General features: G+C 40.6%; 4 protein-coding genes across 5 annotated transcripts in view; 2 read left to right on the top strand and 2 right to left on the bottom strand.

The window, feature by feature from the left end:
• The window catches only part of LOC139548391 (zinc finger protein ZFP2-like), a 315,038-nt gene that overhangs the window by 109,952 nt on the left and 187,681 nt on the right, over positions 1 to 17,405 (bottom strand). The window lies entirely within an intron of this gene.
• LOC139548509 (zinc finger protein 180-like) overlaps positions 1 to 17,405 on the bottom strand; it is a 284,664-nt gene that overhangs the window by 95,144 nt on the left and 172,115 nt on the right. The window lies entirely within an intron of this gene.
• Positions 1 to 17,405, top strand: part of LOC139548897 (zinc finger protein 180-like) — a 324,124-nt gene that overhangs the window by 157,775 nt on the left and 148,944 nt on the right. The gene's annotated exons all lie outside the window — the stretch shown is intronic.
• Positions 932 to 15,563, top strand: LOC139549038 (zinc finger protein 180-like). The gene is made up of 2 exons (XM_071359102.1): positions 932 to 1,560; positions 12,340 to 15,563. Exons 1-2 carry the CDS (start codon positions 1,191 to 1,193, stop codon positions 13,242 to 13,244), a joined length of 1,275 nt encoding a protein of 424 aa, XP_071215203.1. The 5' UTR covers positions 932 to 1,190; the 3' UTR covers positions 13,245 to 15,563.

The raw sequence follows: 17,405 nt of genomic DNA, 5'->3' as shown, positions 1-17,405 counted from the left end.
ATGTTAGCTAGTCAGCTATCTGGCTAATGTTAGCTGGGTCAGCTAGTCAGCTAGCTGGCTAATGTTAGCTAGTCAGCTAGCTGGCTAATGTTAGCTAGTCAGCTAGCTGGCTAATGTTTGCTAGTCATCTAGCTGGCTAATGTTAGCTAGTCAGCTAGCTTGCTAAATCGCGATTTTCATAAATGAACTTTATGATAAAAAAATGCATAATCGTTTGTCTCTACATGAACTAACATTCCTGTCAACTGTACATGTTTTTTTGCATGATTAGTTATGACGTTATAATCCCTTACATTTGCTTCCATTCTAGTATTTCTGTCCGCCATCTTTAATCCAGTTCAGTTCTGTGTAGGGGTACCCCTCTCTTCTAGTATTTCTGTCCGCAATCTTTGATCCAGTTCAGGTCTGTGTAGGGGTACCCCTCTCTTCTAGTATTTCTGTCCGCAATCTTTAATCCAGTTCAGTTCTGTGTAGGGGTACCCCTCTCTCCTAGTATTTCTATCAGCCATCTTTGATTCAGTTCAGTTCTGTGTAGGGGTTCCCCTCTCTCCTAGTATATCTGTCCGCCATCTTTGATTCAGTTCAGTTCTGTGTAGGGGTACCCCTCTCTCCTAGTATTTCTGTCCGCCATCTTTGCTCAAGAAAGTCTAACAGTCACTAGCGCAGCAGCAGCCTCCCCCGGTCCTAGTGCCGGCCCTGTAAGAAGTTTAAGATGCGATGGAACGGTTGACGAAAATAAGAAATCACAGAAAAAATATATTGACTGATATTGATTTATTTAGGGGGGGCTAATTAATATTTTAGTTCTAGTGACGTCCCTGATTCCTACCCTTTAATTTTTTGTCTGAAATTTACATTTACATTTTACTTAACTGCGTTGCCCAGTCCAGTCAGCGGTCTGCGACTTTAAGGCAATGCTGTTAGTGTGACGTATAATCTAGTGGACGGAACGCTTCTTTCAACAGCAGCAACAGTAATTCAGCCACCTCGGTAGCTTGCTAGACAAGATAGACGAACCAATCAAGCTCTTTAGACGCTTTAGTGTATATTTGCCACTGTATTTTAAAACCACTTCTGTCGCCTAGTTAGTTATCCGTTTTCATTTCATATTTACGGTATTGTTTTTATTATTCATCTAGCGGGCTGGTTAAGTTAGCATTAGCCTAGCTAGCTAACTAACATCTCCAACCATGAGGTCACTAAGCTACTCTCTTGTTAATGAAGAGGAGGTCTGCTGGACGGAGAAAGAAGCTCTCGTCAAAGAGGAGAAGGAAGAGAAGGATATCACAGTAAAACAAGAAGTAGAGGGTGAGGCTGTTACAGTGAAAGAAGAGGAAGACGCGTTCAGATTGAAAGAGGAAGAGGATGTTACAGTAAAAGAAGAGGAGGAAGAGAAAGAGGAGGATGCAGTTTTTGGAGTGAAAGAGGAGGGGGAGATGACTGTCACATTGAAAAAGGAGATGGAAGAAGAGGAGGAAACTGGATTTCTGGGCTCGGTTTCCCAAACGCATCTTAAGGCATCCAATGGTTCTAACGATGAACGGGCCCTGGTTAACACTAGTAAGTACTGCCTTAAAAACAGAGACACAAACTCTGCAGTTGTTGAACTGTTTGGTGTTAAATGATGTTTTATTTTTTTTATTTAACCAGGTGGCCATGATGTCATAATGATAGTTTAACCAGGTGGCCATGATGTCATAATGATAGTTTAACCAGGTGGCCATGATGTCATAATGATAGTTTAACCAGGTGGCTATGATGTCATAATGATAGTTTAACCAGGTGACCATGATGTCATAATGATAGTTTAACCAGGTAGGCCAGTTGAGAACAAGTTCTCATTTACAACTGCGACCTGGCCAAGATAAAGCAAAGCAGTGTGACACAGACAACGACATAGAATTACACATGGAGTAAACAATAAACAAGCCAATAACACAATAAACAAGTCAATGACACAGTAGAAAAAAAGAAAGTCTATATATAGTGTGTGCAAAAGGCATGAGGAGGTAGGCAATAAATAGGCCATAGTAGCGAAGAATTACAATTTAGCAGATTAACACTGGAGGGATAAATGAGCAGATGATGATTTGCAAGTAGAGATACTGGTGTGTAAAAGAGCAGAAAAGTAAATGAAAACAGTTTGGGGATGAGGTAGGTGGATTGGGTGGGCTATTTACAGATGGACTATGTACAGCTGCAGCGATCGGTTAGCTGCTCAGATAGCTGATGTTTAAAGTTGGTGAGGGAAATATAAGTCAACAGCTTCAGCGATTTTTTTTAAATTCGCTCCTGTCACTGGCCGCAGATAACTGGAAGGATGTGTGGTGGTAAAGGGGAAATCTGCAATTGCTACATCCATATTTTGACTTTTAAATTATTTATTTATAGCCATTGATTCTTGAAGAGTATAACACATGCCTCATGAGCTTAGTTCACCTGTTGTACCCCATCAGAACCCATAATAAGATTTTGTACTCCAATGTATAGAAACAATGTAAATCAACACTGTAAAGCCTCAACATGGTTAAAACTATAATGTTGATATCATGGATGGTCAGTCCTTGCATCCATAGGTCTGTCTATGAATTTGAGAGTAGTTCAATTTCTCCAGCCCCATCATCATCTTATTAGCAAAATAGTGGTGGAATTACAGCTTTGTTATTGGTTGATTGATTCTTGTGTGGCTTTTTTAAAGGGACAACCTAGTATTTAAACAGCAACAAAATGGCTGCCCAGAGACTTGGTTTGGTAAACAGCTGAGGGATGGGGGCTGGGATGGGGTCTGGAGAAATGTAACCACTCTCAAATTCATAGAGAAAGCTATTGTATCAACCGTAATCCAACACCTAGCGACCTCGTCAAGAAGTTCAGACATCTTGGCAAAACAGTTTTAAGGTGTTGGCTTGACAGTCGCTGGACCCAGGTTTGAGTCCAGCTCAGGGCTACCCCCTGAATTCACTACACTATGAATACAAGGACTGGCCATCCATGATGTCATAATGATATTTTAACCAGGTTTCTAGGATATATAGTATATTCTAGAATTCATCCATGATGTCATAATGATAGTTTAACCAGGTTTCTAGGCTATATAGTATATTCTAAAATTCATCCATGATGTCATAATGATAGTTTAACCAGGTTACTAGGATATATAGTATATTCTAGAATTCATCCATGATGTCATAATGATAGTTGAACCGGTTTCTAGGCTATATAGTATATTCTAGAATTCATCCATGATGTCATAATGATCGTTTAACCAGGTTTCTAGGCTATATAGTATATTCTAGAATTCATCCATGATGTCATAAGGATAGTTTAACCAGGTTTCTAGGATATATAGTATATTCTAGAATTCATCCATGATGTCATAATGATAGTTGAACCGGTTTCTAGGCTATATAGTATATTCTAGAATTGCCAGTGTAGATTTCCTGTGGGGGTCAAATTGTTAGAGCTGTTGATAAATCATTGTATAATATTCAGCATTTATTTTCATGCCATTACATCAATAACGCCCAACCAGAAGAGAAGAAACTCTTCCTGAACCACCTCCTCTTGCTGTCCTTCATACATTCTGACGTTGCTGGTAATCGGCTACACAAGCAGTCGGCAACCTACATTTGGAGTGTAAATGTATCTTACCATTTCTACTGATCTGGTGACAGTTATGATTTTCATATGTTCATTTTACTGGAACAGTTTCATTTAATTTATAATAGTATCTCAATCATTGTCTGTGCATACATTGTCTGTGCAATCTGTGCATACAAATCTAAATGTAACTTTTATTGCCATTGCCACCTATGTAAAAAATAGCCTACATAAAGCCAACAAATAAAAACATTGCAAATAACTGTCCTATAAATCACATGGCCTGTCCATAACGAACTTGAAACATTGTATAAAATATTCTGGGCCCTCAGTTTCCCGTGCCTGTGAGTTCTCGACCGACACAGCTGTAGGCTATTTGTGAAAGGGATAAGAAGTAATCAGGTGTTTTGACATTTCCACTGGATCAGCGTATTACGTTTTTCCCTTTTGTGCTGAGTGGTTATCGAAAGGGTGAGAGCTGGAAATATTTTACAAATACTTTGAGGAGTTATTCTCATTTGTAATTGATTTTGATTAGACTTTGTTTACTTGCTGTTTGAGGTGAGAGAAAAAATGTGCTTTGAGAAGCTCCACAACTCATTAGTGGTGCAGCGTTAAGACAATCAGAAATACTATCAGACATCCCCAAATGGGCACATTTAAAGATCTACATTAGTGCTCGGTCCTACTTCTATGTGTGTAACCAGGTAGACTAGTCCTACTTCTATATGTGTAACCAGGTAGACTAGTCCTACTTCTATATGCGTAAGCAGGTAGACTAGTCCTACTTCTATATGCGTAACCAGGTAGACTAGTCCTACTTCTATATGCGTAACCAGGTAGACTAGTCCTACTTCTATATGTGTAACCAGGTAGACTAGTCCTACTTCTATATGTGTAACCAGGTAGACTAGTTCTACTTCTATATGTGTAACCAGGTAGACTAGTCCTACTTCTATATGTGTTGTCAGGTAGACTAGTCCTACTTCTATATGTGTTGTCAGGTAGACTAGTCCTACTTCTATATGTGTAACCAGGTAGACTAGTCCTCCTGCTATATGTGTAACCAGGTAGACTAGTCCTCCTGCTATATGTGTAACCAGGTAGACTAGTCCTCCTGCTATATGTGTAACCAGGTAGACTAGTCCTCCTGCTATATGTGTAACCAGGTAGACTAGTCCTCCTGCTATATGTGTAACCAGGTAGACTAGTCCTCCTGCTATATGTGTAACCAGGTAGACTAGTCCTCCTGCTATATGTGTAACCAGGTAGACTAGTCCTACTTCTATATGTGTAACCAGGTAGACTAGTCCTACTTCTATATGTGTAACCAGGTAGACTAGTCCTACTTCTATATGTGTTGTCAGGTAGACTAGTCCTACTTCTATATGTGTTGTCAGGTAGACTAGTCCTACTTCTATATGTGTAACCAGGTAGACTAGTCCTACTTCTATATGTGTAACCAGGTAGACTAGTCCTACTTCTATATGTGTAACCAGGTAGACTAGTCCTACTTCTATATGTGTAACCAGGTAGACTAGTCCTACTTCTATATGTGTAACCAGGTAGACTAGTCCTACTTCTATATGTGTAACCAGGTAGACTAGTTCTACTTCTATATGTGTTGTCAGGTAGACTAGTCCTACTTCTATATGTGTAACCGGGTAGACTAGTCCTACCTCTATATGTGTAACCGGGTAGACTAGTCCTACCTCTATATGTGTAACCAGGTAGACTAGTCCTACTTCTATATGTGTAACCAGGTAGACTAGTCTTACTTCTATATGTGTAACCAGGTAGACTAGTCCTACTTCTATATGTGTAACCAGGTAGACTAGTTCTTCTTCTATATGTGTTGTCAGGTAGACTAGTCCTACTTCTATATGTGTAACCAGGTAGACTAGTCCTACTTCTATTTGTGTTGTCGGGTAGACTAGTCCTACTTCTATATGTGTAACCAGGTAGACTAGTCCTACTTCTATATGTGTTGTCAGGTAGACTAGTCCTACTTCTATATGTGTTGTCAGGTAGACTAGTCCTACTTCTATATGTGTAACCAGGTAGACTAGTCCTACTTCTATATGCGTAACCAGGTAGACTAGTCCTACTTCTATATGCGTAACCAGGTAGACTAGTCTTACTTCTATATGCGTAACCAGGTAGACTAGTGCTACTTCTATATGCGTAACCAGGTAGACTAGTGCTACCTCTATATGCGTAACCAGGTAGACTAGTCCTACTTCTATATGCGTAACCAGGTAGACTAGTTCTCCTGCTATATGTGTAACCGGGTAGACTAGTCCTACTTCTATATGCGTAACCAGGTAGACTAGTCCTACTTCTATATGCGTAACCAGGTAGACTAGTCCTACTTCTATATGCGTAACCAGGTAGACTAGTTCTACTACTATATGTGTAACCAGGTAGACTAGTCCTACTTCTATATGTGTAACCAGGTAGACTAATCCTACTTCTATATGTGTTGTCAGGTAGACTAGTCCTACTTCTATTTGTGTAACCAGGTAGACTAGTCCTCCTGCTATATGTGTAACCAGGTAGACTAGTCCTCCTGCTATATGTGTAACCAGGTAGACTAGTCCTCCTGCTATATGTGTAACCAGGTAGACTAGTCCTCCTGCTATATGTGTAACCAGGTAGACTAGTCCTACTTCTATATGTGTAACCAGGTAGACTAGTCCTACTTCTATATGTGTAACCAGGTAGACTAGTTCTACCTCTATATGTATTGTCAGGTAGACTAGTCCTACTTCTATATGTGTAACCAGGTAGACTAGTCCTACTTCTATATGTGTAACCAGGTAGACTAGTCCTACTTCTATATGTGTTGTCAGGTAGACTAGTCCTACTTCTATATGTGTAACCAGGTAGACTAGTCTTACTTCTATATGTGTAACCAGGTAGACTAGTCCTACTTCTATATGTGTAACCAGGTAGACTAGTCCTACTTCTATATGTGTTGTCAGGTAGACTAGTCCTACTTCTATATGTGTAACCAGGTAGACTAGTCCTACTTCTATTTGTGTTGTCAGGTAGACTAGTCCTCCTGCTATATGTCAGGTAGACTAGTTCTACTTCTATATGTGTTGTCAGGTAGACTAGTTCTACTTCTATATGTGTTGTCAGGTAGACTAGTCCTACTTCTATATGTGTTGTCAGGTAGACTAGTCCTACTTCTATATGTGTAACCAGGTAGACTAGTCCTACTTCTATATGTGTAACCAGGTAGACTAGTCCTACTTCTATATGTGTTGTCAGGTAGACTAGTCCTACTTCTATATGTGTAACCAGGTAGACTAGTCTTACTTCTATATGTGTAACCAGGTAGACTAGTCCTACTTCTATATGTGTAACCAGGTAGACTAGTCCTACTTCTATATGTGTTGTCAGGTAGACTAGTCCTACTTCTATATGTGTAACCAGGTAGACTAGTCCTACTTCTATATGTGTTGTCAGGTAGACTGTTCTATATGTGTCAGGTAGACTAGTCCTACTTCTATATGTGTTGTCAGGTAGACTAGTTCTACTTCTATATGTGTTGTCAGGTAGACTAGTCCTACTTCTATATGTGTAACCAGGTAGACTAGTCCTACTTCTATATGCGTAACCAGGTAGACTAGTCCTACTTCTATATGCGTAACCAGGTAGACTAGTCTTACTTCTATATGCGTAACCAGGTAGACTAGTGCTACTTCTATATGCGTAACCAGGTAGACTAGTGCTACCTCTATATGCGTAACCAGGTAGACTAGTCCTACTTCTATATGCGTAAGCAGGTAGACTAGTCCTACTTCTATATGTGTAACCAGGTAGACTAGTTCTCCTGCTATATGTGTAACCGGGTAGACTAGTCCTACTTCTATATGCGTAACCAGGTAGACTAGTCCTACTTCTATATGCGTAACCAGGTAGACTAGTCCTACTTCTATATGCGTAACCAGGTAGACTAGTTCTACTACTATATGTGTAACCAGGTAGACTAGTCCTACTTCTATATGTGTAACCAGGTAGACTAATCCTACTTCTATATGTGTTGTCAGGTAGACTAGTCCTACTTCTATATGTGTAACCAGGTAGACTAGTCCTCCTGCTATATGTGTAACCAGGTAGACTAGTCCTCCTGCTATATGTGTAACCAGGTAGACTAGTCCTCCTGCTATATGTGTAACCAGGTAGACTAGTCCTCCTGCTATATGTGTAACCAGGTAGACTAGTCCTACTTCTATATGTGTAACCAGGTAGACTAGTCCTACTTCTATATGTGTAACCAGGTAGACTAGTTCTACCTCTATATGTATTGTCAGGTAGACTAGTCCTACTTCTATATGTGTAACCAGGTAGACTAGTCCTACTTCTATATGTGTAACCAGGTAGACTAGTTCTACTTCTATATGTGTTGTCAGGTAGACTAGTCCTACTTCTATATGTGTAACCGGGTAGACTAGTCCTACCTCTATATGTGTAACCGGGTAGACTAGTCCCCCTGCTATATGTGTAACCAGGTAGACTAGTCCTACTTCTATATGTGTAACCAGGTAGACTAGTCTTACTTCTATATGTGTAACCAGGTAGACTAGTTCTTCTTCTATATGTGTTGTCAGGTAGACTAGTCCTACTTCTATATGTGTTGTCAGGTAGACTAGTTCTACTTCTATATGTGTTGTCAGGTAGACTAGTTCTACTTCTATATGTGTTGTCAGGTAGACTAGTCCTACTTCTATATGTGTAACCAGGTAGACTAGTCCTACTTCTATATGCGTAACCAGGTAGACTAGTCCTACTTCTATATGCGTAACCAGGTAGACTAGTCTTACTTCTATATGCGTAACCAGGTAGACTAGTGCTACTTCTATATGCGTAACCAGGTAGACTAGTCCTACTTCTATATGCGTAACCAGGTAGACTAGTGCTACTTCTATATGCGTAACCAGGTAGACTAGTGCTACTTCTATATGCGTAACCAGGTAGACTAGTCCTACTTCTATATGTGTAACCAGGTAGACTAGTCCTACTTCTATATGTGTAACCAGGTAGACTGGTCCTACTTCTATATGTGTAACCAGGTAGACTGGTCCTACTTCTATATGTGTAACCAGGTAGACTGGTCCTACTTCTATATGTGTTGTCGGGTAGACTAGTCCTACTTCTATATGTGTAACCAGGTAGACTAGTCCTACTTCTATATGTGTAACCAGGTAGACTAGTCCTACTTCTATATGTGTAACCAGGTAGACTGGTCCTACTTCTATATGTGTTGTCGGGTAGACTAGTCCTACTTCTACAGGGGGGAGAACAAGTATTTGATACATTGCCGATTTTGCAGGTTTTCCTACTTACAAAGCATGTAGAGGTCTGTAATTTTTTATCATAGGTACACTTCAACTGTGAGAGACGGAATCTAAAACAAAAATCCAGAAAATCACATTGTATGATTTGTAAGTAATTAATTTGCATTTTATTGCATGACATAAGTATTTGATACATCAGAAAAGCAGAACTTAATATTTGGTACAGAAACCTTTATTTGCAATTACAGAGATCATGTGTTTCCTGTAGTTCTTGACCAGGTTTGCACACACTGCAGCAGGGATTTTGGCCCACTCCTCCTTACAGACCTCCTCCAGATCCTTCAGTTTTCGGGGCTGTCGCTGGGCAATACGAACTTTCAGCTCCCTCCAAAGATTTTCTATTGGGTCCAGGTCTGGAGACTGGCTAGGTCACTACAGGACCTTGAGATGCTTCTTACGGAGCCACTCCTTAGTTGCCCTGGCTTTGTGTTTCGGGTCGTTGTCATGCTGGAAGACCCAGCCACGACCCATCTTCAATGCTCTTACTGAGGGAAGGAGGTTGTTGGCCAAGATCTCGCGATACATGGCCCCATCCATCCTCCCCTCAAATACGGTGCAGTCGTCCTGTCCCCTTTGCAGAAAAGCATCCCCAAAGAATGATGTTTCCACCTCCATGCTTCACGGTTGGGATGGTGTTCTTGGGGTTGTACTCATCCTACTTCCTCCAAACACGGCGAGTGGAGTTTAGACCAAAAAGCTTTATTTTTGTCTCATCAGACCACATGACCTTCTCCCATTCCTCCTCTGGATCATCCAGATGGTCATTGGCAAACTTCAGACGGGCCTGGACATGCGCTGGCTTGAGCAGGGGGACCTTGCGTGCGCTGCAGGATTTTATTCCATGACGGCGTAGTGTGTTACTAATGGTTTTCTTTGAGACTGTGGTCCCAGCTCTCTTCAGGTCATTGACCAGGTCCTGCCGTGTAGTTCTGGGCTGATCCCTCACCTTCCTCATGATCATTGATGCCTCACGAGGTAAGATCTTGCATGGAGCCCCAGACCGAGGGTGATTGACCGTCATCTTGAACTTCTTCCATTTTCTAATAATTGCGCCAACAGTTGTTGCCTTCTCACCAAGCTGCTTGCCTATTGTCCTGTAGCCCATCCCAGCCTTGTGCAGGTCTACAATTTTATCACTGATGTCCTTACACAGCTCTCTGGTCTTGGCCATTGTGGAAAGGTTGGAGTCTGTTTGATTGAGTGTGTGGACAGGTGTCTTTTATACAGGTAACGAGTTCAAACAGGTGCAGTTAATACAGGTAATGAGTGGAGAACAGGAGGGCTTCTTAAAGAAAAACTAACAGGTCTGTGAGAGCCGGAATTCTTACTGGTTGGTAGGTGATCAAATACTTATGTCATGCAAATTAATTACTTAATCATACAATGTGATTTTCTGGATTTTTGTTTTAGATTCCGTCTCTCACAGTTGAAGTGTACCTATGATAAGAATTACAGACCTCTACATGCTTTGTAAGTAGGAAAACCTGCAAAATCGGCAGTGTATCAAATACTTGTTCTCCCCACTGTATATATTTTTTTTTAAATGTTGCTGACACCCCTCCCCAGAGGTGTCTCATTATTGGGATTCATTGCTGATTCCTACCTGTAGCTCACTATGAGGTGTCTAGTGATAAAGGTTAAGGCAAGGCTTTCGACTCTGTCAATCACCACATTCTTATCGGCAGACTCAACAGCCTTGGTTTCTCAAATGACCGCCTCGCCTGGTTCACCAACTACTTCTCAGACAGAGTTCAGTGTGTCAAATCGGAGGACCTGTTGTCCGGACCTCTGGTAGTCTCTATGGGGTACCACAGGGTTCAATTCTTTGGCCGACTCTTTTCTCTGTATATATCAATGATGTCGCTCTTGCTGCGGGTGATTCTCTGATCCACCTCGACGCAGACAACACCATTCTGTATACATCTGGCCCTTCTGTGGACACTGTGTTAACAAACCTCCAAATGAGCTTCAATGTCATACAACTCTCCTTCCGTGGCCTCCATCTGCTCTTAAACGCTAGTAAAACTAAATGCATGCTCTTCAACCGATCGCTGCCCTCATCCGCCCGACTAGCATCACTACTCTGGACGGTTCTGACTTAGAATATGTGGACAACTACAAATACCTAGGTGTCTGGTTAGACTGTAAACTCTCCTTCCAGACTCACATTAAACATCTCCAATCCCAAATTAAATCTAGAATATGCTTCCTATTTCACAACAAAGCCTCCTACACTCACGCTGCCAAACATACCCTCGTAAAACTGACTATCCTGCCGATCCTTGACTTTAGCGATGTAATTTACAAAATAGCCTCCAACACTACTCAGCAAACTGGATGCAGTCCATCACAGTGTCATCCGTTTTGTCACCAAAGCCCCATATACCACCCACCACTGCGACCTGTATGCTCTCGTTGGCTGGTCCTCGCTACATATTCATCGCTAAACCCACTGGCTCCAGGTCATCTATAAGTCTTTGCTAGGTAACGCTCCGCCTTAACTCAGCTCACTGGTTACCATAGCAACACCCACCCATAGCATGGCCTGTTTATTGCCTTACCTCCTTACTCCATCACACTCTATATAGATTTTTCTATTGTGTTATTGACTGTACTTTTGTTTATCCCATGTGTAACTGTGTTGTTTTTTTGTCGCACTTCTTTGATTTTTCTTGGCCAGTTCGCAGTTGTGAATGAGAACTTGTTCTCAACTGGCCACCTGGTTAAATAAAGGTGGGGGGAAAATGAAATTAAAAATAGATTTAAAGAATCATAACTTTATTGACAACACCCAAATAGATACTGTCATTAACGCGATTCTTCAATAATTAAACATATTTCTTAATACTGTAGCAAACATTATATTACACAGGACATTCAAACGAGCCTTACAATTATAATCCAAAGTAGTGTGAAATGCACTCCCCTGAGTTTTCCCCCATTCACATTCAGAATACACTGTGAAAAACTCAAATCTTTGCTCACCATTTTTGCTCCAGACAGATATACTACATCCATAACTGTCGGTTTCCTCATTAGCAGGGAGGAGTTTCTACAACCAAATTGCATGTCCATCGCCCTCGTGCCGCAATTTTATTAAACACAGAAAGGGGCTTATATTGGAGACCAAAAGTCGTCTGGCACAGTGCTTAGTTTCAACAACATGAATAACTTATTTCTAGCCCACAATCATCGATGTTACTACTAAAATATGACTATTCTTGCTCATTTTAAGACAATTGTCAAATAATTTTAACATTCATTACAGACGTCAATTGTTGTACAACATCATGGCTACGCTGTTGGCATCACCTTTTACAGTGGATTTCCACTGTTGTGGGCCTTTAATCATCTGACTTTGTTGTTCGCACAGGAGAGATACGGGACTATCGTGGATCCTCTGGGGAGCCTCAACAACCTCATGATGCTGACGAGGCAGAGAAGAGTCTCTCCAGATCAGAACACCTCAATAAACACCTGCAGAGATCCACAGGGAAGAGAACTCACTGCTGCTCTGACTGTGGGAAGAGATTCACCTCATCAGGCATTCAAATTCATCAGAAAACACACAAAGGAGAGAAACCTTATAGCTGTGTTCAATGTGGGAAGAGTTTTGGTCAATCTGGAGATCTGACAGTGCACCAGAGAACACACACAAGAGAGAAACCTTATAGCTGTGATCAATGTGGGAAGAGTTTTTTTACATCTAGCAATCTGACTATACACCAGAGAACACACACAGGAGAGAAACCTTATAGCTGTGATCAATGTGGGAAGAGTTTTACTAGATCTGACTCTCTGACTTTACACCAAAGAACACACACAGGAGAGAAACCTTATAGCTGTGGTCAATGTGGGAAGAGTTTTACTGCATCTGGCTCTCTGACTTTACACCAAAGAACACACACAGGAGAGAAACCTTATAGCTGTGGTCAATGTGGGAAGAGTTTTACTACATCTGGCTCTCTGACTTTACACCAAAGAACACACACAGGAGAGAAACCTTATAGCTGTGATCAATGTGGGAAGAGTTTTGGTCAATCTGGCCAACTGACAGTGCACCAGAGAACACACACAGGAGAGAAACCTTATAGCTGTTATCAATGTGGGAAGAGTTTTTGTCAATCTGGCTATCTGACAGTGCACCAGAGAATACACACAGGAGAGAAACCTTATAGCTGTGATCAATGTGGGAAGAGTTTTGTTCAATCTAGCTATCTGACAGTGCACAAGAGAACACACACAGGAGAGCCAATGTATAGCTGTGACCAGAGATAATCTGATAAAAGATCTCTGACTAATCATCAGAAAATACATGAATGAGTTGTTTCATGATATCAATGAAATGATGTCACAATGTAGAATGTTTTAACATTGTAGTAGGAGTATTCTAATGATGTCACAATGTAGAACCCTAAATGTTTGTCCCCTGTTCTATTGATTTCAACATGATATGGATATTAGCCTCAGGGGGAAAATCCAGGCTCTGAATTGGAAGAGTACTATTTATGAGATTTAGTAAGTACACATTATTCCCAGATTCCGTGTGGTTTTCGAGCTGTTAGTTTTAACAGGACGTGCAACCTCATCTCCCTCCTGTCGCACAAATTATTTTAGCATGAAATTGATTAGTTATGACAAATAAGTGTTGCGTTCCTTTGTTTAGCGACCCCTACATTTAAATGCATTCCAACATCACGTACAACCTGATTTCCCCTCTAATTGATATCAGTGATTTATTGCTACTTGTCAAAACAGCGTTTCTGGAAATATGATTATTGTGGCAGATGTTTGTGTAAATAGCACATGTTATGTTTAGGTTTTCAATTTATCCCAAACTGTTTCTGCATATTGGTTATTGATTTGGACACGTTAAAACTGTGTTTTGACATTGAGGCTATCCCACCTAGCACAATGTAATTGAAAAGTCGTTGAAAATAAGACTATGCAATCAAAAAAAAATGTATTTTTTTTTTTATTATACCATGCCTTACCATTAAGTTAATTATTGACAATACATATTAACAAAGGGGTGTCCATTTGGTTTTGATCATTCATATTTACAATTCATGTAACTTTTAGTAATCATAATTATTTATGCAATCAACTGACAATTTACGGGTATAATTATATTGACATTGTTGCCCTTCTTTTAGAATATCAGGGTTAATTCTCAGATGTGCCAACCCAAATGTACTAGAGCATGACATTGGGGACTGGGCCCCGATCCAACAACATGCCTATCGAGTGAACTCTGAATAGAGAGAGAAGCTCCGCAGTGATTTGGAAAGTTACTATGGTTATTGCAGGAGTTTCCTCTTGAAATCAGACATGTCCGTGTTAAGGACAACTTGGTTGCTGATTGTTCCAAGGGTGGGCAGTCATAGTTTTGCGTTTAGCCATTGCGTTGCCATGGATCACAATTTATTTTGACTGCACGTTTTTCCGTATTGGAGATGAGTTTTGTTTGGGCTCGTTCCAAGGGGACGAGAGTTCTAGAAGCTAGTGAGTTTTAGGAAGACGAGAGTTCTAGAAGCTATTGAGTTCTAGGATTCTATAGAATGAAAAAGGAGAAAAAAAGAATACGATTGTATATTATTATTTAGAAATACATGTTTTTTCTTGTTTTTAATTGTTGACAGCCAGTAGACACCATGTTTATATTGGTGAAGGTGAAGCATTGTAGTTGATTATAATGTGAAATGGAAGTTGTTTTCTGTTGGTGGTGAGCAAACTTGTCCAACAAAATTGGGTTTTAGGTTTTTAGGTTTTATTTGTTGTCTTAAGGGGAAAGGTGTTCCAGGCTTTCGTTTTTCCATTTATGTTTTGAGGTTGGACTTTAGCACGTATAGCTCGTTAGCACGTATAGCTCGTTAGCACGTAGGGCGCACTGATTGGTGACACCTCGTTAGTCAGTATGTGTAACACCAGTTCTTTTGTTTGCCTCTTCTTGGGCAGATTTAGTGGGTCTCATGGTGGGTGACTTTTATGTCCCAGTTGTTGTTACTAGTCAATTTTCAGTGGTCACTGAGAGCAAAACTGCAACATTATGTTATAATACTTTTATTGGATCAAATGGTTGTTTTATGCAACAGAATAGAGGGTTCTTAGAACTATTGTGTCTGTGTGTTCTACTGAGGATGGGCCTCTGGGAGAAAACACTGACAGGAGATTTACAATGTCTTTTGGGTGATTAAACCTAAAGAGACCACATCCCAGGGCATGAGTTACTGTTTCTGTTCTATATGGTACCAGGGAGAGATGAGCCCCTCCTAAAAAAAAAATACCTTGAATTTTGCATTGCATCCAATTAATATTTTAATCAATGGCATTTCCTTAGGCTGCTCATTAGTCTTTCAGTTGTTAGTCTTCTGTTTGTTGTGTACTAAATATTTCATTTTTTTTCTTTTTTTTCTTCTTGTGAAGCCATTGTGTTGCATCCATGTCTGAAATGTGCTGTATAAATAAAGCTTGATTTGATTTCAACAAATGAACCCAATGACTGACCAATCAAAAGACTCTTGGTCCCTCTTAGTATTTGTTAATGAATAGAATACAGTATATACATATGAGATGAGTAATACATAGACTAAGATACAGTAGAATAGGATAGAATACAGTATATACATATGAGATGAGTAATACATAGACTAAGATACAGTAGAATAGGATAGAATACAGTATATACATATGAGATAAGTAATACATAGACTAAGATACAGTAGAATAGGATAGAATACAGTATATACATATGAGATGAGTAATGCATAGACTAAGATACAGTAGAATAGGATAGAATACAGTATATACATATGAGATGAGTAATACATAGACAGATACAGTATAATAGGATAGAATACAGTATATACATATGAGATGAGTAATACATAGACTAAGATACAGTAGAATAGAATACAGTATATACATATGAGATGAGTAATACATAGACTAAGATACAGTAGAATAGGATAGAATACAGTATATGAGATGAGTAATGCCAGATATGTAAACATGCAGGAGATCCACGAAGGAAAAACAGTGATGGTGGTCAGTGACGTTGTTGCAAATGGAGGGTAAAACGTTTGAATTCATTTTTTCCTGACATGGTCACTTTGCCTACTGTTTATTGTCACGTTGGGATGCAACCTTTGTTGTCATTTAAAAAATTGTTTTAATCATTTGCCATCTCATCGCTGCAGCTCCCCAATGGGCTCAGGAGGCGAAGGTCGAGTCATGCGTCCTCTGAAACATGACCCGTCAAACCACGCTTCTTAACACCCTCCCGCTTAACCCGGAAGCCAGCTGCACCAATGTGTAGGAGGAAACACCGGGCGACGCTTGGCCAATTGTGTGCCGCCCTATGGAACTCCCGATCACGGCAGGTTGTGGTACAGCCCGGGATCGAACCCGGGTGACGCCTCTAGTGTCGCCTCTAACACTGCCATGCAGTACATTTACATTTAAGTCATTTAGCAGACGCTCTTATCCAGAGCGACTTACAAATTGGAAAGTTCATACATATTCATCCTGGTCCCCCCGTGGGGAATGAACCCACAACCCTGGCGTTGCAAGCGCCATGCTCTACCAACTGAGCCACACGGGACCAGTACCTTAGACCACTGCACCACTCGGGTCTATAGTGACACGTCTAACACTGTGATCTAGTACCTTAGACCGCTGCACCACTCGGGTCTATAGTGACGCCTCTAACACTGCGATACAGTACCTTAGACTGCTGCACCACTCTGGTCTATAGTGACGCCTCTAACACTGTGATCTAGTACCTTAGACCGCTGCACCACTCGGGTCTATAGTGACGCCTCTAACACTGTGATGCAGTACCTTAGACTGCTGCACCACTCGGGTCTATAGTGAAACCTCTAGCACTGTGATCTAGTACCTTAGACTGCTGCACCACTCGGGTCTATAGTGACACCTCTAACACTGTGATACAGTACCTTAGACTGCTGCACCACTCGGGTCTATAGTGAAACCTCTAGCACTGTGATCTAGTACCTTAGACTGCTGCACCACTCGGGTCTATAGTGACACCTCTAACACTGTGATCTAGTACCTTAGACTGCTGCACCACTCGGGTCTATAGTGACACCTCTAACACTGTGATCTAGTACCTTAGACTGCTAAACCACTCGGGTCTATAGTGACACCTCTAACACTGTGATCTAGTACCTTAGATCGCTGGGCCACTCGGGCATAACTTTTTTTCAACCAATTCTGATGGTTGTTAAAAGTGGGATTTTGACAATATTACCGTTATATCAACACACTCAACACTCCCAACACTCCCAACTATCATTTTTTATTGTTTATTTATTATTTTAATTTTAAAATATTGTTACACCATGTAGGAGCAGTATGGACCTAGTCTGTTCATTATATACATCTATATGATGTATTGTTACACCATGTAGGAGCAGT

This window comes from Salvelinus alpinus, chromosome 2 (assembly GCF_045679555.1).
Source record: "Salvelinus alpinus chromosome 2, SLU_Salpinus.1, whole genome shotgun sequence".
Classification (NCBI taxonomy): domain Eukaryota; kingdom Metazoa; phylum Chordata; class Actinopteri; order Salmoniformes; family Salmonidae; genus Salvelinus; species Salvelinus alpinus.
This window is presented reverse-complemented; position numbering and strand designations above follow the sequence as displayed.

Bases quoted from the DNA above. Each gene is read 5' to 3' on its own strand.
- LOC139549038 (XM_071359102.1), top strand. From the start codon at position 1,191: ATGAGGTCACTAAGCTACTCTCTTGTTAATGAAGAGGAGGTCTGCTGG. The intron at 1,561-12,339 runs GTAAGTACTGCC...TTGTTCGCACAG, and splicing joins ACGGGCCCTGGTTAACACTA to GAGAGATACGGGACTATCGT.